The sequence below is a fragment of the Thalassophryne amazonica genome, chromosome 14 (genome assembly GCF_902500255.1).
Source record: "Thalassophryne amazonica chromosome 14, fThaAma1.1, whole genome shotgun sequence".
Classification (NCBI taxonomy): Eukaryota; Metazoa; Chordata; class Actinopteri; order Batrachoidiformes; family Batrachoididae; genus Thalassophryne; species Thalassophryne amazonica.
This window is the reverse complement of record NC_047116.1, coordinates 2,473,577-2,498,240: the sequence shown is the minus strand read 5'-3', so window position 1 is coordinate 2,498,240 and position 24,664 is coordinate 2,473,577. Positions and strand designations below refer to the sequence as shown.

Sequence of the window (24,664 nt, the reverse complement as noted above, 5' to 3'; positions counted from 1 at the left end):
TTGAATACGTTGATACAGTAATATCTCCATAGCAGTAACTAGTGCAGACGAGCTCATCCTGATATTTTATGACTGTGTTCATTTCTGGTACCACTCAAGGAGACTAAACAACACTTACAATCCAGCCTTGGTGTGTACTTTGACCTACACAGATTGAAGGACTACACTGGGCCAAAATATAAAAGCTACACCACATTATGTGTCTGATCATGAATATTCCAACAAGGAATAGTTTGGACAATCTATCACTGTAAGTTCTGGAGTTATAGAACAAAAACATTAAAAATGGTGACAAAGGTCTATTTCTGTTTGTACAGGGGTCATATTTAAAGTTGCTCCAGTTTTACTAAAAAGTGATGAAAAGAATTGATTGACAGAGTTTTTAAAAGCAACAGTTTACAGCATCTGTTATGTTTAGTTTTCATGTTACAGGGTAACAGAGGTCATAGGTCACTGAAGCCAATCAACATTGACCTTGTTTGACCTTTTCTTTGGAACAAAGTCAAAACAATTCCATTTATTATTCCTATTAGCTCAACCAATCATTTATTTTGAAATCTGTTTGAAATAGATCAGTAAAATGACAATGTCATCAGAAGAGACAAATTCAATTCCCTAAATAAAGTTTTGGAACATCTGGTGAACTTTGCAGGGTTTTTTGGGAGAGATTTAAAATTTGCTGTAAAATGTCTGTCCATCTTTTATACCCGCTTGGTCCAGTTCAGGGTCACAGCAGGGCTGGAGTCTGACCCAGCAGTCATTGGGCGTGAGGCGGGCTTCACCCTGGACATGACGCCCATCTGTCCCAGGGACACAGACAGAGAGATACATTCCCGCCTACGGACAGTTTAAAGTTTCCACTTGGTAAAATGTTCATGCTGAATAAATGAATGTTGCTGTCCCTGTCCAGGTGAACCGGACCCCCCAAAGAAGATGGACGTGTTGGAGATCACCAAGAACAGCGCCACACTGGGCTGGCTGAAGCCCCTCAGAGACGGTGGCGCCAAGATCAATGGCTACGTGGTGGACTACCAGGAGGCAGGTGCACCAGAGAACAAGTGGACGCCGTACTCTGTGGTCAAAGACCTGACCATTGTAGTAGTTGGTCTGAAGGAGGGAACCAAGTACAAGTTCCGAGTTGCAGCCAGGAACTCTGTGGGGGTCAGCCTGCCTCGAGAGGCCGAGGGCATGTTTGAGGTCAAGGAGCAGCTCAGTAAGTAAAGACGACAATGGACTTTAAAACAAGAACTACAGAATCAGTTATTGTCCAGTTACCTGCCAGGGTTCTGGCTCCACCCCTTTCTGTGCTTCAGGTATTGGTTTTATAATGACGAGCTTCCTGAACTTTAGTCTGGGAAACGTTTTTCTGCTCATCCAAGCGGCCTCATCAGTCTGGGATAAAACCAAGAACCTCCACAGAGTTCATGTCATGTGGTTTTACAATCTGTATTGTCAGGAAGCCTTTTAACACTTTTAACTTTTGTTGGTAAAACATTTTGAATCTTAAAGCGTTTCAAAGGTATTTTTATTACAGATTAGAGTTTGAAAAACAGCCACATCCCTTAAAAAGTATAAATCAGTTGAGCCACGTTTGCCTTGTTTCCTTTCAGTGGCTCCTAAGATCATCATGCCGGACATCGTGACCGTCAGAGCCGGATCAAAGATGGCGATCGAAGCCGTTGTGGCAGGTAAACCGACCCCCATCTGCAAGTGGAAGCAGGGCAACGAGGATGTGCTGATCTCTGACCGCCTGTCCATCGTCAAGACACTTACCACGTGCACACTGATCATCAAGAAGGTGACCAGGAAGGACAGTGGCTACTACAGCCTGTCAGCGGAGAACAGCACCGGCAAGGTTAACCAGATCCTGAAAGTCACTGTCATGGGTCAGTGCGGACGTCCACACGCACACAAACGTTTAAATCTCAGTTAGACACAAAATACATACGTGTCCACAGAGAAACCTCAGAGTTTACAGCTGCTGGGCTTCCTCTTGGTCTTCAAGATGTTTCACTGCTCAACCACCTAACTTCTTTTTTTAAGACTGAAGAAGTCAGTTGGATGTTTTTCACCAAACATCCAACTGACTTCTTCAGAGGACATCTTGAAGCCCGGTTGCTGTAAACCTTTCCCTGTTGACTTTTATCCTGTCAGGGTTGCTGAAAGCTCCACCTTGTTCTTCAGAGTGCTTCATTATGGTGCTAAATCCAGGCCAAAAGTTTTGTAATCTAAAAAAAAAAAAAAAAAGATTGAAAAAATAAATTTGGGAACTGAAAATTCAGTGTTTGTTGTTGAATTTTCTAATCATTTAAAAAGTATTATTAAAATAAAAATAAGTGTAAGATATATATTTTTCAGTTTAAATATACTTTTGATTCAGCTCTGTAATTATTTTGATCAAATAATTTATTTTCATTTTTTACTCTGAAATATATTTTTAACATGTGACATGTCATTTTTATCAGTTGCAGGATTAAATTTTTCAGAATCAAATCTTATCTTTTTGGTTTCATATTTCTTTTTTTCACATTCAGATCTTTTATTCACTTTTAGATCTTATTTTTTCAGTTTCAAACTTTTGGCCCTGTTCTGGCGTGGGAGGGCGTGGCTTCGATTGAGAGGGGCGTGGAATTGTGAGTGACAGCAGAGTAATCAGTCCTCACATGATGTTGCTTTCAGGAAACGTGGGTCCTTTGATAGATAATGACTCAACACTTTCTCTCCATTGTGTTGTCTTGATACCTGTAAATAAAGTGATGCTAAAGATGTCTATTACAAGTCATTCTAGACCACTCTTGGTCATTTTTGATGTTTAAAAACTGGAAAATATGCCAGATTGTAAAGTTTAACACCTATACCTAAAAAATCAATGTGTCCCAAATCCACACAAGACCGTGAACACAGATGCACAATAACTGTTGGCAGCCTGTAAAATGAGCGACCTGCCTCATTTTCATCACCTCTGTTTGAACAACCAATGACAGCACACAAGCTGACCATTGTTGAAGCTTCTGCAATTGTTTGCCAAATGCACGTAGCGTATCACAGCGGCCACTGCGTCGTAATCCAGAATGGCCGCGGGACACAAAATGACGTGACCGATACGTCACATGAAAACCCTCTGTTAATTCATGCAGCGATGCTGCGCTGCGTTCACGGTTGATTGGTGAATGCTCTGCTGTCACTCACAATTCCACGCCCCTCTCAATCGAAGCCACGCCCTCCCACGCCAGAACGGGGCCAAAAGTTTGAAACTGAAAAAATCAGATCTGAAAGGGGAAAAAAGATCTGAAGGTGAAAAAAAGAAATATGAAACCAAATAGATAAAATTTGATTCTGAAAAATTTAATCCTGCAACTGATAAAAATGACACGTCACATGATAAAATATATATCAGAGTAAAAAAATGAAAATAAATTATTTGATCAAAATACAGAGCTGAATCAAAAGTATATTTAAACTGAACAATATATATCTTACACTTATTTTTATTTTAATAATACTTTTTAAATGATTAGAAAATTCAATTGTTGAAACGTTTGACAGCTAAATATAAAACACTTTCCATTTCGATGGTTGACATCAAGCAGTAAGAATCACAGTTTGTTTGCCTTCTTCACTCCCTGCAGATATTCCTGGACCTCCTGAAGCTCCTCTGGAGATCACTGAGCAGGACATCGACGCCTGCACGTTGCTGTGGAACTCGCCTCAGGAGGATGGTGGAAGCAACATCACCAACTACATTGTGGAAAAATGTGACATCAGTCAGGGTGACTGGATCACTGTGTCCCCATCCTGCACCAAAACCAGTTTCAGGATGACCAAACTCACACCTGGCAAAGAGTACTGCTTCAGAGTCCGAGCAGAGAACAAGTTTGGAGTTGGCGAGCCCATTTACTCTGAGAAGATGATTGCCAGATATCCATTTGGTAAGTCTAATCCCAAAGACAGTGTCCTGCTGGTCAGACTGGTTTAAATGGTAAAATATCTTAAGATAATTTGAATCTATTAAGGTCACAAACTTGACTGAAACAAAAGTCTTCATTGCATCACTGAGGGTTGACTGTGGTTGTTTTCTCCAAAGATCCTCCCAGCGAGCCCAGAAACCTGCAGATTAACAAGATCAACAAGGACTTCGTCATGCTGTCATGGGAGCGTCCCAGCAGTGACGGAGGCAGCCCCATCACCAGCTACTGCATCGAGCACAAGGAGCGCAACAGCATCCTCTGGGCCCGAGCCAACGAGTCCATAGTCAAAGCCACCCAGTATACCTGCACTGGCCTGATGGAAGGGCTGGAGTACACCTTCAGGGTATCTGCTTTCAACCTGACTGGACAGGGAAAACCCTGCAAACAGACGGACCTGATAACTGCCAGGACTGCCGTCGGTACTGAGCATCAGTTGGTCTACTTTACACACGTCCTTGTTTTATTGAGTCCTCACTCTTTGGTTTCTCTGTGTGCAGACCCACCAGGTAAACCGGAGCCCATGGACGTGACCAAGAATTCTGTCTCACTGGTCTGGAGTCGACCCAAGCATGACGGTGGCAGCAAATTGATTGGCTACTTCGTGGAGTACACCAAGGTGCTGGAGGAGAAGTGGACGCGTTGCAACGCCAACTGCATGAATGTGCAGACGGAGGACTACGTGGTGACAGGCCTGGAGGAGAGGGCCCAGTACCAGTTCAGAGTCATCGCCAAGACTGCCATCAACATCAGCCTTCCATCTGAGCTGTCAGACCCGATCTCCATCATTGCTGAGAACGGTACCAGCTGACGCAGCCGTCACTGACCTGAACCTTTTTCTTTCTCCTTCATAACTTCTGAAGGTTTCATCCACATGACTCCAGAATGAGTCCACGTCATGACACACAAGCTTCCCTCGTGCTCTTTAGATCTTATGGCACACACAGATTTACTCCAGGCGCTTTCAGCTGCTCCCTGTGACAATCGGGACAATCGGGTCCATTTGGACAGTCTCTGTTCTGCACCACAATGGAGTTTAAATGAAATGATTCAGATGTTCTTTTAGAGTCGACTTTCAGCTTCAATTCAGAATCACATCACATTAACCATTTAGAAATTACAGACAGCAATTACAGGCAGGCGCTCCATCTTCCGAAGTTATCAGACCAACAAACCATCTGGATAATTTTTTACTTCAAATCATCACTTTCCACAGTTTTCTTGAGACAGTAAGAGGATGAACACATGAGCTGTAAATCTGTCTGGAGGAGACAGTTCTCAAAAACTGAGCAACCGCACAAGGAGGAGACTAGTGAGGGAAGCCACCAAGACGCCCAGACCACTCTGAAGGGGTTACAGGCTTCTTCAGCTGTGACTGGAGAAACTGTGCATGATGCAGCTTTTAACTACTGGATCACCATTTATGTAGTGGAGAATCTTCTTCAAGAGAAAACATTTCAGATGAAGTTTGCCAGAAGGCACATTGCAGACTTGAGCCTAGATTTGATCTGTTTTCTTGGATTTTTCTTTTTTTAAATAATTTTCTCCAAATGAGAACAGCTGTATAAAATCACCTGCTTTTCTCCCATGCAGTTCCTCCACGGGTGGAGCTTGGAGTTGACATGAAAAACCTGATTGTGGTGAAGGCCGGGGAGAACGTCTTCCTGGATGCTGAGGTGTTTGGAAAACCGCTGCCAAAGGTGAGCTGGAAGAAGGATGGGGTGCCGCTGGTCCTCGCTGAGGGCATGAAGATGACACAGAAGAAACACCTTCACCTGCTGGAACTCTATGCCATCACCAGGAAGGATTCCGGAGACTACATCATCACCGCCGAGAACGCACACGGCTCCAAGTACGCCACCATCAAGGTCAAGGTGCTCGGTAAGTCCGCCAGTGACATCAGACCATCAATCAATCTTATTGATTAGTCCCAGAATCAATAAAAATTAATAAACTGCTCTCAGCCCATCTTCTGGATCAACTGGGAATTATTAACTTTAACTAGTATTTATTTACCCGTCAAGTTTTTCTTATACATTGTGCCACAAAGACATTTTTATGATATCAAAATAAAGATAAAATTCTTTTATTATTGTATAAAGTTTTGTTCACTGACCTCATGTTAACATAAAGGAATCTGAATGAACTTAAAGTAACATCACAAACTGGATATGTGGAAAGTAAATCCTCACCTTCACAGCCACATTTCAGCCCTTAAGTAATGTTAAGAAAGTCTGACACAGGACATCTAGAGTCTGTCTAACCCACCCTAAAAAGGGTGTGTAGACATGAGTGAGGGAAGCCACCAAGATGCCCCCCGTCTGTTGCTTCTTCAGTCACAGCATCGTGGTAGATTTAATTGACTTTGGCTACAGAGACGACCTGAAGTCTGGGCTGGGAGGCAGATGGGATGCTAGACTTAGTCTGAGAGGGTTGGCTCTGAATGGAAATAGACAAGTTGCAGTGAAGCTGGTAAAGGACTGAACATGGAAACACTGTGAGGTTTGTGCTGTAATGAGTGCACTGTGTGTGCCAGGAGTTTGACCTCTGCCTGTCCACCCCGCAGATAAACCAGGTCCACCAGCCTCAATCAAAATCACAAAGGTGTTCGCTGACCGCGTGAAGATACGGTGGGAGCCCCCGCTGTCAGATGGAGGCTCTGAGATCACCAACTACATCATTGAGAAACGGGAGACCAGCCGAGCCAACTGGGCTCTGGTGACCGCCAACATCCATGGACACCTCACAGACTGCTCCGTGGAGAAACTCATTGAGGGCCACGAGTACCAGTTCCGAGTCAGCGCCGAGAACCAGTACGGTGTGGGAGACTTCACTATGACTGAGCCCATCACAGTCAAGAACCCATATGGTGCGTTCAGACCAGAACCTCTTCCAGTAGAAACTTTGGCTGGAGGCTGAAGTCCTTCTGATGCCCACTAGGTGGTGTTGTAACTCACTGTATGGAGACTGATTCTCAAATACAGTAAAGAAGTTGTAGTCCAAATCATAAAGATCTGTGATATTAGGTTTTGTCATAAACTCACCGTCATGTTCTGAAATAATTATCTGGATTTTATTTGATTATAGTTTTGAGACTTTCATGATTTTGAAATAAATATTTTGTTAAATTCAGTTATAATTATCATGAGGTTATGGTGATTTTGTTATAAGTTGACCATGACCTGATGGTGACCTCACTGTGACCTCAGATGTGCCTGGCCCCTGTGAGCCTCCTGTCATCACCAACATCACGAAGGACTCCATGACGGTCAGTTGGAAAGCTCCAGCCAATGATGGTAAAGCTCCCATCTTGGGCTACATGGTGGAGAAACGTGAGGCCACTGAGCTGACCTGGGCAAAGGTCAACCGCCGGCCCGTTATTGACAGAACCATCAAGGCATGTCAGCTGACTGAAGGGTCTGAGTACGAGTTCAGAGTCATCGCCCTGAACAAAGCTGGCCTCGGCAAACCGAGTGATGCTTCCAATGCTGCCTTAGCTGTGGACCCCGTCTGTAAGTCCTCAGCTTCGAAGTTCCAGAATGTGAAACTTAGAAATGGTCAGAAATTAAATTTGTCACCATATTTTCATGCAGATCCTCCTGGACCCCCGGCCTTCCCTAAGGTGGTGGACTCCACCAAGACTTCCATCAGCTTTACTTGGACCAAACCAGCGTACGACGGTGGCTGTGAGATCATTGGCTATCTTGTGGAATGTAAGCGCTCGGACGACGAAAACTGGATCAACTGCAACATCGCCACAAAGCTCAAGGCCACCAAGTTCCTGGTGACAGGACTGATGGACAACACAGAGTACCAATTCAGAGTCTCCGCTGTCAACAAAATTGGCTTTAGTGAGCCCAGCGAGGTCGCTGGAAAGCACACGCCCAAGGACATCCTCAGTACGTTCCCCAACTCGTCATAAATCCAATTTTTCTAGTAAATCAAGGTTTTCTGTTTCAGCAGAACTGATTTCAACAGGATGTTAACTAAGATTTAAGTTTATCTGCTGGGTGCAGTACCAGCTGTAACCATTTGGGGGGGGAATACAACTATGGGGACAGTGGCTTACTGCAGGGACACTGGGTTGGATTGCTGGCCTCGAGTCTCATACTGTCATGATTCTAAATCCAGAGTGGGACTCCAGACCAGCTACAAACCAGGAGTTCCTGTGTCATAGGTGACGATAAAGTCGTTAGGTGTTTATGCTAACCGTATTCTAGCTGGCTCACCCCCCCCCACACACACACACACATACGCATACACAGTAGTAAAACCTCCAAGAGCTTTTGTCAGACAAATGCAGAAACTGTAATCACTGATCTGTGTGTACTCCAGTCGCTCCTGAAGCTGAGCTCGACGCTGATCTGAGAAAGGCCCTGGTTCTACGAGCTGGCGTCACCATGAGGCTGTACGTTCCGCTGAGAGGACGGCCGCCGCCTAAGGTGACGTGGACAAAGGCGGACAGCAACATAAAGGAGAGGCGGAGCCTACTGATCAAGACTTCGGACTGGGACACCCTGCTGATGATCGAGGACATCAACAGATATGACGCCGGGAAATACATTCTGTCACTAGAAAACAGCAGCGGTGCCAAAAGCTACACCATCGTGGTTAAAGTGCTCGGTAAGATGGTCCGCTTGAGGACAGATGCTCTTTGATGGACAGCTTCATTTGTTTTTTTTAGCACTAAAGAAAAGAAAAAATGTCTGACATTTAGAACAAAATATCAAATTTGACAAAACAAAAAAATTATCATTCAAGTGAGTTATGAAATTTCAGCAAATTAGTTTAAATCAATCAGTTTATCAAGTACAAATACAAGATTATGAAGTTTTTACTTTATTACAGCTTCTGTTAATTATTACAACCGGCTGTCTATCTGTTTGTCTGACTGACTGCCTGTCTGTCTTTCTGTCTGTCTGACTGATTGTCTATCTCTCTGACCTACTGACTTCACATCTTTTTTCCTCCGTCCTGTCCATTCATCTCCTCGTCCTCACAGACACTCCTGGACCACCTCTGAATCTGATCATCAAGGAGACGTCCAGAAGCCACGCCCACATCACCTGGGAGCCTCCGCTGATTGATGGCGGCAGCCCCGTAAAGAGCTACATTGTGGAGAAGCGTCTGGCTGACAGGAAAGCCTGGACCTGTGTGTCAGCAGAGTGTCCCAAAACCTCATTTAGGATCACCAACCTGGAGGCGGGACAGCCCTACTGCTTCAGAGTACTGGCCGAAAATGTCTACGGCATAGGAGAGGGCTGCGAGACTGCAGGCAGCATCAGAGCCTCTGGTAGGTTCAACCAGACGTCTTCACACCAAACATCTTGTTGGAAATGTGTCACCAGCAAATTTAAATTCATCAAAAATATATTAGAGCCAGAAAGTCCAAGAAAACTACTTTACAAGTTGAGGTCACTTGATTAACCAGAGACTCCAAGATCTAGGCCTGATTCTGTTGACCATTGGTCCTGTCTGTATTTACACAATGCTCTCCATAGAGAAACCTGGACCTGTGATGGATTTCAAAGTCCAGAAGACCACCAGTAACTCCATCACACTTGGTTGGAAGAAACCCCTGAGTGATGGTGGCAGCCACATAACTGCCTACATCATGGAACAGTGTGAAGGTGATGACAGGTGGAAGGAGATCATGAAGGGCAAACACACAGTGCACACCATCGGCGAGCTGACGCAGGGCAAGGACTACGCCTTCAGGGTGAAGGCCGTCAATGCATCCGGAGAAGGACTGGCCACTGAGCTGACCGCTGTTGCCAAGGACCAGTTTGGTAAGAAATGTCTCCAACAATGAACACGTCACTGGTTCAGAGATCACCACTTGAAGTACTCATTAGTAAAAAAAAAAAAAAACAGTACGTATGGTGTGTTCCACCTGTCAAAACTTAATTCTGATGTTTTTCCTAAAAGCTATTACTATGTTCTCTGAGCCCATCAATACTCTCATGCTGATTGGATTAATTTGAGTTTGTGTGCTCCCGTAAAGAAAACAAAGAAAGGCCTTTATTGTATTTTGCTAAAAACCATATAAAATGTTGTCAGACACATGTCCATGCTGTTCCACACTATTTCTGTGTTTGCTTATTGTTATTTCATTCTCTGTCCTTATTTTCCTCCTTCACAGTTTCCTGATTGTGTCTGTTTCCTCAGAGCATCCTCGTGGTTTCTCTTTGCTGTTTTCTTGTTTTCTCATCACTCCTGTGTCGTTCACCGTGTCCGTGTTTGTCCTTCCTTGCCTCACATTGCACACTCACTCTGAATTAGAACCGTTATCCATGTGTTTTTGTCCAAACCTGTTCTGGCCTGTCACAAAGTCAGTTTAAGGATTCAAGGATTCAAGGAACTTTATTTGTCATGCCAACTCACATTTTCATGTTAGTGGTACGAAATTAGGTCAGGTCCCGGTTATTTAAAACAAACAAACAAACAAAAAAAAACTATAAATATAACCTATTAAAATAAAATAAAAGCCAAAATTAGCCATATTTAATACCAAATATAAGTGTGAACAGCAATAGACTATACTATTGCACTGGGAATGAAGTGAAAATCAATATTGCACACAGGAGGTTTTTGCACATGGGCAATTGTTGTGGTCTGTATGTGATGGTGTAAATTGTATGGGGCACGGCTTGAGTTCAACAATCTGACAGCCTCAGGGAAGAAGCTGTTTCTGAGCCTGGTAGTTCCAGTGGTGGGCACAGTTCCGATAATCCAATAACCGATAATTATGGAAGATAATGTTTTCATTATCGGATTATCTTTTCAGATAACTTTGAAAACCATTATCGGACTAATTATCTTCTGATAAATTTTTGTCCAATAATTTTTAGACCGTTAACGTGGTAAACAAAGCTGAACAGCTACATACGAGGTCTATTAGAAAAGTATCTGACCTTATTATTTTTTTTCAAAAACCATATGGATTTGAATCACGTGTGATTGCATCATTCAAACTTGAACCTTCGTGCGCATGCGTGAGTTTTTTCACGCCTGTCGGTTGCGTCATTCGCCTGTGAGCAGGCTTTGAGTGAGGAGTGGTCCACCCCTCTCGTCATTTTTTTCATTGTTTAGGAATGGCTCAGAGACTGCCGCTTTGCTTGATCAAAATTTTTTCAGAAACTGTGAGGGACATCAAAGTGGACACCGTTCGAGAAATTCAGATGGTTTTTGGTGAAAATTTTATGGGCTTCAAAGAGATTACGGAGTGTTACTGTCGGTTTAAGGACGGCCCAGAGCGACTGGTGGTGCGCCGAGCTCCGAAGCCGCCATCGACAGGCTGAGCAACCATTTCATTTCTAAACGGATGGCTGTATGGATCCGTGACCATCGTGTGCAATTTCTCTGGTTATCACAAGAGCTGGACATCGACCATTTTCCGGCAGATTTCACTTTTAACAAGAGATTTTGTCATGGAAAGCCGAGCGGAGGCTTCGTGTGTCACAATGGATTCGCTACTGGAGCGAGACAAAACCACCTCCGTTTTGGTCTCACAGGACGGCTTTGAGATGGCGTTCAGACAGCTGTCGGTGGTTTTTCCATCGAGTGATTATCCGAGAAATTGTGGATGTGCCTGGACATGCCAGAACATGTCCTGTGAGGCTTCATCACGGCATTGCTTTGCGCCATGCGGCACTGCTGCAACGCGCGGAATTCCTCCGCACGTCTGTCTCAATGTGCTGAAAAAGCGCTGATGTCCACGTCTTTTCACAATTCCTGTGCTAGCCAGACGACATCCCGGATAAAACACAGCGTCCAGTTTGGAAATGAATGGCACATTCCACTGTTACAGGAGTTTTTGTCATGGTAAGAGGAGCGGAGGCTTCGCGCGTTGCGGCGGTGCCGCATGGCGCAAAGCAACGCCGTGATGAAGCCTCACGGGACATGTTCTGGCATGTCCAGGCACATCCACAATTTCTCGGATAATCACTCGATGGAAAAGCCACCGACAGCTGTCTGAACGCCATCTCAAAGCCGTCCTGTGAGACCAAAACGGAGGTGGTTTTGTCTCGTTCCAGTAGCGAATCCATCATGACGCGCGAAGCCTCAGCTCGGCTTTCCATGACAAAATCTCTTGTTAAAAGTGAAATCTGCCGGAAAATGGTTGATGTGCAGCTCTTGTGATAACCAGGGAAATTGCACACGATGGTCACGGATCCATACAGCCATCCGTTTAGAAATGAAATGGTCGCTCAGCCTGTCGATGGTGGCTTCGGAGCGCGGCGCACCACCAGTCGCTCTGAGCCGTCCTTAAAGCGACAGTAACACTCCGTAATCTCTTTGAAGCCCATAAAATCTTCACCAAAAACCATCTGAATTTCTCGAATGGTGTCCACTTTGATGTCCCTCACAGTTTCTGAAAAAATTTTGATCAAGCAAAGCAGCAGTCTCTGAGCCATTCCTAAACAATGAAAAAAAACGATGAGAGGGGTGGACCACTCCTCACTCAAAGCCTGCTCACAGGCGAATGACGCAACCGACAGGCATGAAAAAACTCACGCATCAATCAATCAATCAATCAACTTTTTTTCTTATATAGCGCCAAATCACAACAAACAGTTGCCCCAAGGCGCTCCATATTGTAAGGCAAGGCCATACAATAATTATGAAAAACCCCAACGGTCAAAACGACCCCCTATGAGCAAGCACTTGGCCACAGTGGGAAGGAAAAACTCCCTTTTAACAGGAAGAAACCTCCAGCAGAACCAGGCTCAGGGAGGGGCAGTCTTCTGCTGAGACTGGTTGCGGCTGAGGGAAAAAACCAGGAAAAAGACATGCCGTGAAGGGGGGCAGAGATCGATCACTAATGATTAAATGCAGAGTGATGCATACGGAGCAAAAAGATAAAGAAACAGTGCATCATGGGAACCCCCCCACAATCTACATCTAAAGCAGCATAACCAAGGGATGGTCCAGGGTCACCCGATCCAGCCCTAACTATAAGCCTTAGCGAAAAGGAAAGTTTTAAGCCTAATCTTAAAAGTAGAGAGGGTATCTGTCTCCCTGATATGAATTGGGAGCTGGTTCCACAGGAGAGGAGCCTGAAAGCTGAAGGCTCTGCCTCCCATTCTACTCTTACAAACCCTAGGAACTACAAGTAAGCCTGCAGTCTGAGAGCGAAGCGCTCTAATGGGGTAATATGGTACTACGAGGTCCCTAAGATAAGATGGGACCTGATTATTCAAAGTGAATAAAATTGGTCCTAGCACAGAACCTTGTGGAACTCCATAATTAACTTTAGTCTGTGAAGAAGATTCCCCATTTACATGAACAAACTGTAATCTATTAGACAAATATGATTCAAACCACCGCAGCGCAGTGCCTTTAATACCTATGACATGCTCTAATCTCTGTAATAAAAGTTTATGGTCAACAGTATCAAAAGCAGCACTGAGGTCCAACAGAACAAGCACAGAGATAAGTCCACTGTCCGAAGCCATAAGAAGATCATTTGTAACCTTCACTAATGCTGTTTCTGTACTATGATGAATTCTAAAACCTGACTGAAACTCTTCAAATAGACCATTCCTCTGCAGGTGATCAGTTAGCTGTTTTACAACTACCCTCTCAAGAATCTTTGAGAGAAAAGGAAGGTTGGAGATTGGCCTATAATTAGCTAAGATAGCTGGGTCAAGTGATGGCTTTTTAAGTAATGGTTTAATTACTGCCACCTTAAAGGCCTGTGGTACATAACCAACTAACAAAGATAGATTGATCATATTTAAGATTGAAGCATTAAATAATGGTAGGGCTTCCTTGAGCAGCCTGGCAGGAATGGGGTCTAATAAACATGTTGATGGTTTGGATGAAGTAACTAATGAAAATAACTCAGACAGAACAATCGGAGAGAAAGAGTCTAACCAAATACCGGCACGCATGTGCACGAAGGTTCAAGCTTGGCTGACGCAATCACACGTGATTCAAATCCATATGGTTTTTGAAAAAAATAATAAGGTCGGATACTTTTCTAATAGACCTTGTATACTTATAAAAGTTAAAATCAGTTGAGCACCTACCTGTTAAATGTTTTGTAGCACGTGTAGTTCTATCCTCTGCAAAAAGAGGAGAGCTGCTTCTAGAAGAAACTGCTCTATCCTCTGCAGGCAAAGGAGAACTGGCCACCAAAAAAACCAAACAAACCTCATTTCTTTTAACCCCATACTAATACGTGGGCAATATCACCCAAGTCATCCAGAGGCAAACATTTTTAACTTATGGTTCAAATGAACCAAACTACTCGTAATTTCGGACAAGGTATTTAAATTAATGTCACATCTGAAGTTTTATAAAGTGAAAATATCAGATATGTTTTAGTTTTAAAGAAATGCACTAATTTTTAAGGTTTTAGTGTGGACATACTGTGTCCAGGTGCATTTTGAGTATCTCAGTACTTTCACAACATGAGAAATGCATTTGAGACACTCTGATCAGGCTCCACGGACAACAGCATTAAACTCTAGTGCCTAAAATATATTCTCTGGGTTTATAGACCTTGTTATTGTGTTTGCGTTTGTTAAATTCCACGCATCTTAAATGTAGCAGACACAGATTATCTGGAATTTTGTTTTGGCAAGTTTTCAAGGTCTCTACTGCCATCTGCTGGCCAGTAGTGTTCATGGCAGTATTTGTCCTGAAGCTGGGCTGATATTTTCAATCACTGTACTCGGTTCCAGCTCAAACTGTACTACAGAACTGCATGGTGTAAAAGTTCAGAGCAGACGATTTATGTTCTCACACACATTGTACGTTCACAAACCACACGTCGGACCCATGTTTCCAGAAGCAAAACGTAAACAGAAGCTTTTTTTTAAAACTTAATTTACAAAAACCTCTCGATGGGAGACATCAAAGTTTATAAAACAAAAAAACATTACAAGACAGGTCTGCAGTGTTTGCACATGCACAGTGCGAGAGGTTGGGGGAGGTGATGGTCTAGTGGTTAAGGCGTTGGGCTTGAGACCAGAAGATCCTCGGTTCAAATCCCAGCCTGACTGGAAAATCACTAAGGGCCCTTGGGCAAGGTCTTTAATCCCCTAGTTGCTCCCAGTATGTAGTGAGCGGCTTGTATGGCAGCACCCTGACATCGGGGTGAATGTGAGGCATAATTGTAAAGCGCTTTGAGCGTCTGATGCAGATGGAAAAGCGCTATATAAATGCAGTCCATTTACCATTTACCATTTGGACGCTTGTTGCTCTTCAGCAGCGGGATACCCTCACGACGGCCGACCAGAATATCAAACAGGTTTTGATTTTCATCTGATTTTTATACAATCGTCGATCAGGAGGTGGTCGTGAGATGTTAAATGCAGCTCGTTACGCCATGTATACTAAATGATGCAGGACGTGCGATTAACCTGAAATTCGGTGCGATCCAAAAAATTCTCACACAAATGAAAAATCAGCTGAAAAAGGGCCAAAACTCGCACAGTGTAAACCCAGCTGAAGTACTGAACGTCTGGCACCAGTAGGTCATGGCAGTGTTCTATTTATTTTGACACCGGTTATATCAGACGGTTATCTAATTACAACTTGGCTTTTTTTTTTTGAAAATGCCTTTTTTTTAACAAATAAAAAATAGCATATTTTACAAAAGCATACGAGGTCTGTTAGAAAACTATCCGACCTTTTAATTTTTTTCAAAAACTATATGGATTTGAATCATGTGCGCTTGCATCAGCCAAGCTTGAACCTTCGTGCGCATGCGTGAGTTTTTTCACGCCTGTCAGTTGCATCATTCGCCTGTGGGCAGGCTTTGAGTGAGCACTGGTCCATCCCCCTCGTTGGATTTTCATTGTCAGGGAAATGGCTGAGCGATTGGAGCAGCGCTGAATCAAATTTTTCCAGAAACTGTGAGAGACAGCCAGGTGGAAACCATTCGGAAGATTCAGACGGCTTTAGGTGAGGATACTCTGGGCGTCACACAGATTAAGGAGCATTACAACCGGATTAAAGACGGCCCACAGCGGTGGAGGGCGCGCCGCGCTCCGAGTGGCCATCGACAGGCTGAAATGACCAGATCATTTCCAAAGTGAAGGCTGTGTTGATCTGGGACGTCGTCTGACTACCAGAGAAATTGTGGAAGAGGTGGACATCAGCACTTTTGAGGCACATTCCACTGTTACAGGAGATTTTGTAATCAAAGATGTGCGGAGGAATTCGCGCGTCGGGACGGAGCCGCAATGGCGCACAACAAAAAGCAAGTCCGTGTTGGAAACCATTCGGAAGATTCAGATGGCTTTCGGTGGCTTTTCAGTCGAGTGAGTATCCGAGAAATTGTGTAACAGCTGGGCATGTCACAACTTGTCCTGTGAGACTTCCAACACACAGTTGTACACACAGTCCAGAGTGTTGTCTCCTCGTGTGGGAAAGGTGACATGCTGGTAAAAACTAGGCAAAATGTCCGTCAGTTTCACGTGATTAAAGTCCCCTGTGACCACGTAAAATGCCTTCGGGTGCTTTGCTTGTAGAGAGCTAATGATGTCATATAGCTCCTTTAGCGCATCGCTAACGTCGGCACCCGGCGGGATGTAAACAATAGTGACGAACACCGCACTAAATTGACAAGGAAGATAATGAGATCTGCACCACACACTCATGATTCTATAGCCTCAGAGCAGTAGCTTTTAACCAATCCACAGTTTGTACACCAACCTTTATCAACATACACACACAGTCCTCCTCCCCTTCTTTTCCCCGACCGGTGGTCGCGGTCCGCTCGGAAAAGCTGCAGTCTGTCAATCTGGAAGGCTGAGTCCGGCATGTTATTATTAAGCCAGGTCTCCATTAGACAAAGAATGGCACAGTTCCTCATTTCTGTGGAAGTACTCAGCCTCAGATGTAACAAATCCAGTTTGCCATCCAGCGAGTGGACATTGGCCAAAAGAGAGTTAGAATCGGCATCCTTTAACTGGGCTAGCGCACCCCACACTTTCCTCTCTTTTGTTTTCGGGTGCATCGCTTCCTCTTACGGGCTGCTCCCCGCACTCTGCTGTGCCACTCCATTGTCCACAGGAGCCGCTGTCTCCCGAGTGCAGATTTCAGCTCCAGAGATATTGTGCAGACCGAACTGTTTCTGATAGCCATCAGTTCGGTTAAGCTGTAGTTCACACACATATTCAGCCCAAAACTGGCACCAATCGCGGCTGCTAAGTGTAAAAATACCAGGGCTTAACTAGGAGCTCAAGAAGCCACTGCACTGTTGTGTGCTGCCATTCATTGGATATTCCATTGGATATAACACCATTTGATTCAAAGATTCAAACAACTTTATTGATCCCTAAAAGGGCAATTCATCTTCACACCCAATTGCCTCAAACAAAAATACAGCAATGAATCCACAATTATTACTAGTTGAATGTAATAATGGCACACATCAGAATTAAAACAGCCGCACATATACATTTGATTGTTTTATGTACGCTAAGCTCTGAAACAGTCTGTCATCTGAATTGAGGCGATGAGTGTGTTGGGGCTGCAGCAACGTTTCCCCCGTGTAGCCGAGCTCGGAGGAGTAAGAGAGCCCTGGGAGGGGGTGGGTGGGGACAGAAACACAAGGGGGAGTAGGGGTGAGGGGGCATGCATCATGTGTGCAGATGAGTTCATGTCAGCCTCTCTCTGTGTGTGCGTCGAGTCTGGAGTGACCTTGACACTGTAGGGGAGCCAGATGCTTCACCAAGGCTGTTGAAATCCTTTTGGAGGAAAACAGGGCAGTTTTACCTTCAGTAGCTGATAAGGCTGCCATGTTTGGGCTAGGCAGAGTAGCACAGAGTTCCAATACGGCCTCTCTTTAACTGTCCAGATCCAGTTGTGAATATTCACTGGTCTCCAACATCAGTTCCTTTGCAGGGCAGACATTTTCTCCAAGATGATTTCCAATTTGCGGTTAAGTTCAAAAGTTACCGCAATCTGAGATCGTACCGCCTCGCTCATCTTGTTAATCATGACGGACACATGTGGGGTTGTGATTTTGGTAGCAGCTGTCTTGCCAATTTTCTGGTAGGTCAGGCCAGTGCCTAATCCAAGCAGCAAAAGCAAATCAGAATAAATCCTCAACGTCTTCCACAGAATGTGGTGCCAAGCACACGATGCACCACTTCTCCCAGGTGTCAAGAACATAGCCCACAGCATAGGTTCCATTTGGGCACGCAAGGTCCCCCAGCCCTGATTTCCTGGTGTCAGTAGCGTTGAGAGACCAGCTGATCACTTCCATGGTTATTCCAAATATAGTTTGAAGAATTCACAGTCTGATGAAGTTCAGACTTTTGAAGGTTGGGGCAGAGATAGAGAAACGCAGAAAGAGAGAAGAGAGGAGGAGATCCGACCGCCCTTGCCGGAGTCCCAACCAAGATCATTTGGCATCATTGTTCACTGCAAAGGGGTCCACACCCTGTCATGACATGGGTTGAGGTTCAGGCCATATGCCATAAGGACTTACGTTCACTCAAATATTAAAAATACTAATCTATGACCATGATTATTTGTCCAGACAGTTTTTGTAATTCATAATTTATTTGCTCTGGATACAGTTCGGCCTGTGACAGACTGGCGTCCTGTCCAGGGTGAACCCCACCTCATGCCCTATTACTGCTGGGATAGGTTACAGCCCCAAATCATGGATAAGTTGTTGAAGATGTCTGTGTGTGTGTGTGTGTGTGTGTGTGTGTGTGTGTGTGTGTGTGTGTGTGTGTGTGTGTGTGTGTGTGTGTGTGTGTGTGTGTGTGTGTGTGTGTGTGTGTGTGTGTGTGTGGAGATCTAAATTGAAAGTCTCCACTTAAACCAGGATTTGATGGTTGTGCGTTCACTGGAGACCACAGATGTCATGGTCTGTGGTACCCAGTGACTGTGACCCTGGTACGTTCTTGTATTTTGGCTGGTGTACGGCAGGTCGCTGTGTTACAATGTGGCTACATCATCAGTCTCTTCTGATTTCAGTCCTGCCTGACTGCAACCTGAGCGCTCTACAGGACGGCTGCTACCTGGCCAAGGAGGGCAGCACCGTGCGTATCAACATCCCCATCATGGGTGTGCCCTACCCCACTGCCACGTGGAAGAAGGGTAATGTGGTGCTAGGAGACACGGGCCGGATGTGTGTTGAAGCATCTCAGGGCGTTGCCACACTGCTGATCAGGGACTGCCACCGAGGAGATGCTGACACCTACACCATCAACGTCAAGAGCAGTGTTGGATCCAAGGACTGCAAAGTCCAGCTGAAAGTTGTGGGGAAGCCAGGTATCTGCACCGGACCCATCACGTTTGACGAGATCACAGCCGACAGCATCACACTGGAGTGGGGTCCACCCAAGGACGACGGTGGCGCAGAAGTTTCTAACTACATTGTGGAGAAGAGGAAAACAACAGACAACAAGTGGGTCACAGTAGCGTCAGCTATTCAGAAAACAAGCATGAGGGTGATCCGGCTCCACGAGGGCACCGAGTACATCTTCAGGGTGTTTGCCGAGAACAAGTATGGAATCGGAGAGTGTCTGAGGTCTGAGCCCGTCATCGTGCAGCATCCCTTCAGTGAGTATCAGACACCAAATTCATGTTCTGATCAGCCTTCAAAGGGAAGATAATCAATAACCCTCTGCCTGCCATCCCCTCCTTAGACGTACCCGGGGTGCCGGCTCCTCCAGAGATTATGAGCATCCGCCATGAGTCAGCTATCCTGACCTGGTCTGATCCAAGGGACACTGGTGGATCCCCGATCACTGGTAACATACTAATCACATAAAAGACCATCTGGCTCCTCCAGCCGACCCAGCATACAGGTCAAAGTCATAACTTTATGTGTCGTTTTGGACTAATCTGTTTTCAGTCCGTTTGTAATGTTTTTGTCTGAATATGTCCCGATAGTCTGAGTCACAGCTCAGATGTGCTGCTCCCTTTTCCCAAGAATCAACAGCACCACAGAACAAATGTAACAATGTTCCATTATAGTGCCAACAATAATATAAAATAATGATTGAAACGTTTTATTCCCTGACCACGGTCTGCCAGACTGAACAGATTTTACTGACTGCTGACTGAATGACAGAAACATAAATAAACACATAGAACTCAGGTCTTCAAACCGGTTCTGGTTTGGTGGCGTCAAGTGAAGCAAACCATGTGAAATCTACATATCGGTCTCTTTCAAGCCAGAAAAATTATTGCTCATCTTTTTTAAAAAAGAAAAAAATGTGTTTGTGTGTCTCTGGTGACTGATGGAGGTCATAGACTTTGGTTTAGAACAGGCTTACTGTGATGTCACAGTGATGTCTCAGTGATGTCCTGTTGTGCAGGTTACCACGTGGAGTTTAAGGAGAGGAACAGTCTGATGTGGAAGCGTGCCTCTAAGACCCCACTGAGGGTGAAGGAGTGCAGAGTCACCGGCCTGATCGAAGGACTGGAGTACGAGTTCAGGGTCATGGCCATGAACACGGCTGGACTCGGAAAGGCCAGCAAGGCCACAGAGGCCGTGGTCGCTCTCGATCCCATCGGTGAGTTTACAAACAGTCACATGGTCCGTTTAGATGAACGTCACAGTAGTGAACACACGAGTCCATTAGGAAGCACTTTACACGAGAATGGATTCAAAAACTTGAGCAGCACTCAGAGCTAAGCGTTCTCTTTAGGTCCACACGTCCTTAAAAATGATTTTATAGTGTTATGACTCTGTGTCGCTCTTCTTTTTTGGAGTCATTTAATGTTTGCTATTTGTTCCTTAATAACAAATTCTACTGTGGTCCGGTGATCCAGATCCAGACCTGTTCAGCATAGGTCTGGAGAAGCAAGTCTGGTACTTTTGCACATGGACTGTGTGTGTTGTTTCAGATCCCCCTGGCAGACCTGAGGTCATCAGCATCACCCGGAACACGGTGACTCTGATCTGGACCCCTCCCAAGTATGACGGAGGCTCCATGCTGACAGGCTACACGGTGGAGAAGCAGGAAGCTGGTAGCAAGACCTGGATGAAAGCCAATCACGTCAACATCCAGATGTGTGCGTTCACTGTTACAGACCTGACTGAAGGATTGCAATACCAGTTCAGGATCAAAGCCAAGAATGCTGCCGGAGCCACGAGCGCTCCTTCAGAGCCCACCGATCTTCTCACCTGCAGAGATGAATACGGTAGGTTGAACACAAACACAGCATCGAATAAAAGTCCTAATCAAAATCTCTGTTGACCATTTTATTGCTATCTTTGCGATTTTTCCTGAACTGATGTGGAAAATCTGAAATGACAAGGCCTCGTTATAGATTAGGCAGCTTTATTAAACCAAAACAGACGAGCAGAAGCAGCAAGTGTGAAAGGAAAAATGAAGAAATGTTTGTCTGGGGAGATGTTTATACACATCGATCCCCCCCACAGCTACAGCAGGTGGCCCCAGGGGCAAACAGTCAGGTAGTCAGAGGTCACCAGGAGATCTCAGCAGATAGAAATCACTTAGGTAGCCATAAACTGAAGAGACAGAATGTCTGGGCAACCAAAGGACAGCAACAACAAAGAATGTCCATTACAGGAGAAGAGGCCGGCACTGGACTCAGCGTGAGGTTCAGGACAAATCAAAGAACTCCTGAGGGGAACTTTGTCTCCCTTCAACCAAAGAGTTTTAGTTTCTGGCATGAGCCACTTCAAATCCCTTCACACAGCTCTTAACTGGAAGAGATTTGTTTCTGCACCTCATGGTGTGGCCTTTCAACTAAGGACAGAACAAAGGAAAGCTGCTTGGATCCTCATCCATCAGAGCACTGAGGCCTCTGAAGGTGCTGATCGACATGCTGAGACAGCACAGGGCCTCACCTGAGGTGGCGCTGGGCCTCACCTGAGGCGGCGCAGGTCGTATACCTTTTTGGAATCATGTTGATCTGACAAATAATGTGGTATAGTTTTCAATATGATTGGGCCATTTTTAAATGTTGACCCCTGTGTAATCCCTCCTTGACACCCACCTGGCTACAGCAATGACTATGATGCAGTGGTGTCCACAGCTAACCAAAAAGTTAGCTTTGATAACCATTAATCCACTAACTGAAAAGTTCACTTTTATTAAGCTGAACTGATAAACCCCTAAAAAATTAGCAGAAGTTACAGATAACAGCTAAACCGATAACTTTCAGTATTGACTTCTGTACGCTAGCAGCTGCTGACACAACAGTGAGTCAGCAGCTGTGTCAGATCAGCCTTCTCTCAACAAGAGAGACCTGGTGACCATAAAGAAAGGAAAGAGAAGAACAAAATAAAGAAGGAGAAAAAAGATAATTTCCCTACACACCATACAGACTCACCGACATATCACACAAGTCATGCAGACGCAGACATCTTTGACTTATAGTTAAAATTTTAACAAACTAATTCCGGACAAGTTATTGACATTAACGTCACGTCTGTCATTTTACAAAGTGAAAGTATCAGTTTTAGTTTTAAAGTAATGCACTAATTTTGAAGGTTATAGCATTTAGAAACACATGCCGCATTGCATTATGGGTAAATTAGTTTACTGATATGAGTGGTTGGTTGATCGGTATAACACACTAATTTACCCATAATGCATTGTGGCATGTGTGTGTGTAAAGGCTAAAACCTTCAAAATTAGTGCATTACTTTAAAACTAAAACATATAGCTAATATTGTCACTTTGTAAAATGACAGACGTGACATTAATTTCAATAACTTGTCTGGAATTAGTTTGTTTTAAATTTGAACCATAAGTCAAAACTGTCTGCCTGTGCATGACTTGGGCGATATGCCGGTGAGTCTGTATGGTGTGAAGAGAAATTATTTTTTTTCTCTCCCTCTTTCTCTCTGGTAGCCAGCTCTATCCTCTAGGATAGAGCTGTACCACTCATAGCTGTCTGTCTGCTTCAAACATGTAACAGGCAGGCACTCAAATCTTTGATTTCAGACTTCACAAATGTTTTTAACTGTTAAGCTTTATTCACTGTGCCCACAAAAGGAAGCTAATTGGTCCGTTGATGGTTTTCAGTGTTATCTGAAAAGTTAACCTGCCAATGAAAACTTTAGCTTAGATAATTAGCGGTTAGCTGACTGTGCCCACCACTGCTATCTTGCATAAATATTAACTAGGGATATATATCTAGTAAGTTATAGGTGGTAAATTTTGCCACTCTACGTGGCAGGGACATGCCCACTTCCGGGGTCTGGCCCAGGGCTGAACTCAGATGAGGTGTTTTTCTTGCACTGTGAGTAAATGTCACATAAAAACTTCCACCGTGTGACATGTTTTGATAGAGGTGCTGCAACATGCTTGTCAAGTTGCAGACGACTCTCGCTCCATGTTTCATCCAGCTAAAAAATGAGATGGCTCCTTTCAGGACACGGACTATTTTTTTTCCCTGTTTTGGTAACTGATTCAGCTGTCCAACTTTGTCTCAATGTAATTGCTGTTCTTCTCTGCAGAACCTCCAGCGATCACTGTTGACCCGGACATGAAGGACGGTGTTTCAGTCAGAGCAGGAGACACAATCGTGGTGGCTGCCTCAAAGATTCTGGGCAAACCTCCACCTACTGCTGTGTGGTCTAAGATGGGTCGTGAATTAAAAAACTCTGATGTGGTCACTATCACCAGCACCCCCACCTCCTCTACGCTGGCTATCAAGTACGCCAGCCGTAACAACACTGGAGAGTACACCATCACTGCCAGCAACCCTTTTGGCATTAAGGAGGAACACATTAAGGTGAAGGTTCTGGATGCCCCCGGACCTCCAGGTCCCATTGAAGCTAGCAACATTTCGGCTGAGAAGTGTACATTGACTTGGCTCCCACCGGAGGAGGACGGAGGTAGTGCCATCAAGTCCTACATCCTGGAGAAGCGGGAAACAAGCCGCCTGCAGTGGACCAAGCTGGCTGATAACATCATGGACTGCAGACATGTTGCCCACAAACTCATCAAAGGCAACGAGTACATGTTCAGAGTGTTTGCTGTCAACCAGTATGGCATCGGTGACTCCAGCCAGTCCAGCCCAGTCAGAATGGTCGACCGTTTCTGTAAGTGTTTCATGTTCCACCGTGTTATCTTCCATGTAGAGTGTAAAGTAGTAAAGAAAAAAAATGTTGGTGGGCGACTCGTTCGGGTCCTCGGGGTCTGTGCTTATCTTCTGTGCTGTCTCACTTATCTTTAAAGGAAAGTTAAAAAAAAACAGGAGATACAGATGATACTGAAGCAGCTCAAAGATCTGTGTGGTTAAATTGTCCATGAATCCTCAGGGCTCTGAGATTTAAACCCTCACTGTCAACTGTATCATGTTCCTGTATGTTTTTGTTCTGACAGCTCCTCCAGGTGCCCCCTCTACCCCAGAGATCGATAATGTCAGTGGGAACGCTGTCACTATTTCATGGAAGAGACCAGCTCAGGATGGAGGGAGTGACATCAGTGGCTACTGTGTTGAGAGGAAAGAGAAGCGAGGAACACGATGGGTGCGAGCCTCCAAAAGAATGATTCCTGACCTGCGCTTCAAGGTGCAGGGCCTGAGCGAGGGCATAGAGTATGAATTCAGAGTCACAGCTGAGAACAAGGCTGGATTTGGACCGCCCAGTGAGCCCACCCGGCCTGTCATGACCAGGGACATCGTCTGTAAGTCCAATGACAGGATGGCACCCTTTGGGTTATTGCTGTTTCTTTTGGTGGTGATGGTGGGTGGGTGTGGGGGGGTGGGTTGTAACTTTTTTTAACTGTTTAACA

At 44.8% G+C, this 24,664-nt stretch overlaps 1 protein-coding gene across 1 annotated transcript in view; it reads left to right on the top strand.

Annotated features, from left to right (window-relative positions):
- ttn.2 (titin, tandem duplicate 2) overlaps nt 1-24,664 on the top strand; it is a 472,252-nt gene that overhangs the window by 367,740 nt on the left and 79,848 nt on the right. The window contains 18 exon segments of the mRNA XM_034187115.1: nt 911-1,213; nt 1,611-1,886; nt 3,630-3,929; nt 4,085-4,387; nt 4,466-4,765; nt 5,559-5,846; nt 6,532-6,834; nt 7,175-7,477; nt 7,559-7,864; nt 8,301-8,588; nt 8,968-9,258; nt 9,467-9,754; nt 18,915-19,502; nt 19,589-19,693; nt 20,264-20,461; nt 20,796-21,092; nt 23,383-23,970; nt 24,254-24,556. Coding sequence (XP_034043006.1) covers nt 911-1,213; nt 1,611-1,886; nt 3,630-3,929; nt 4,085-4,387; nt 4,466-4,765; nt 5,559-5,846; nt 6,532-6,834; nt 7,175-7,477; nt 7,559-7,864; nt 8,301-8,588; nt 8,968-9,258; nt 9,467-9,754; nt 18,915-19,502; nt 19,589-19,693; nt 20,264-20,461; nt 20,796-21,092; nt 23,383-23,970; nt 24,254-24,556 — 5,628 coding nt within the window.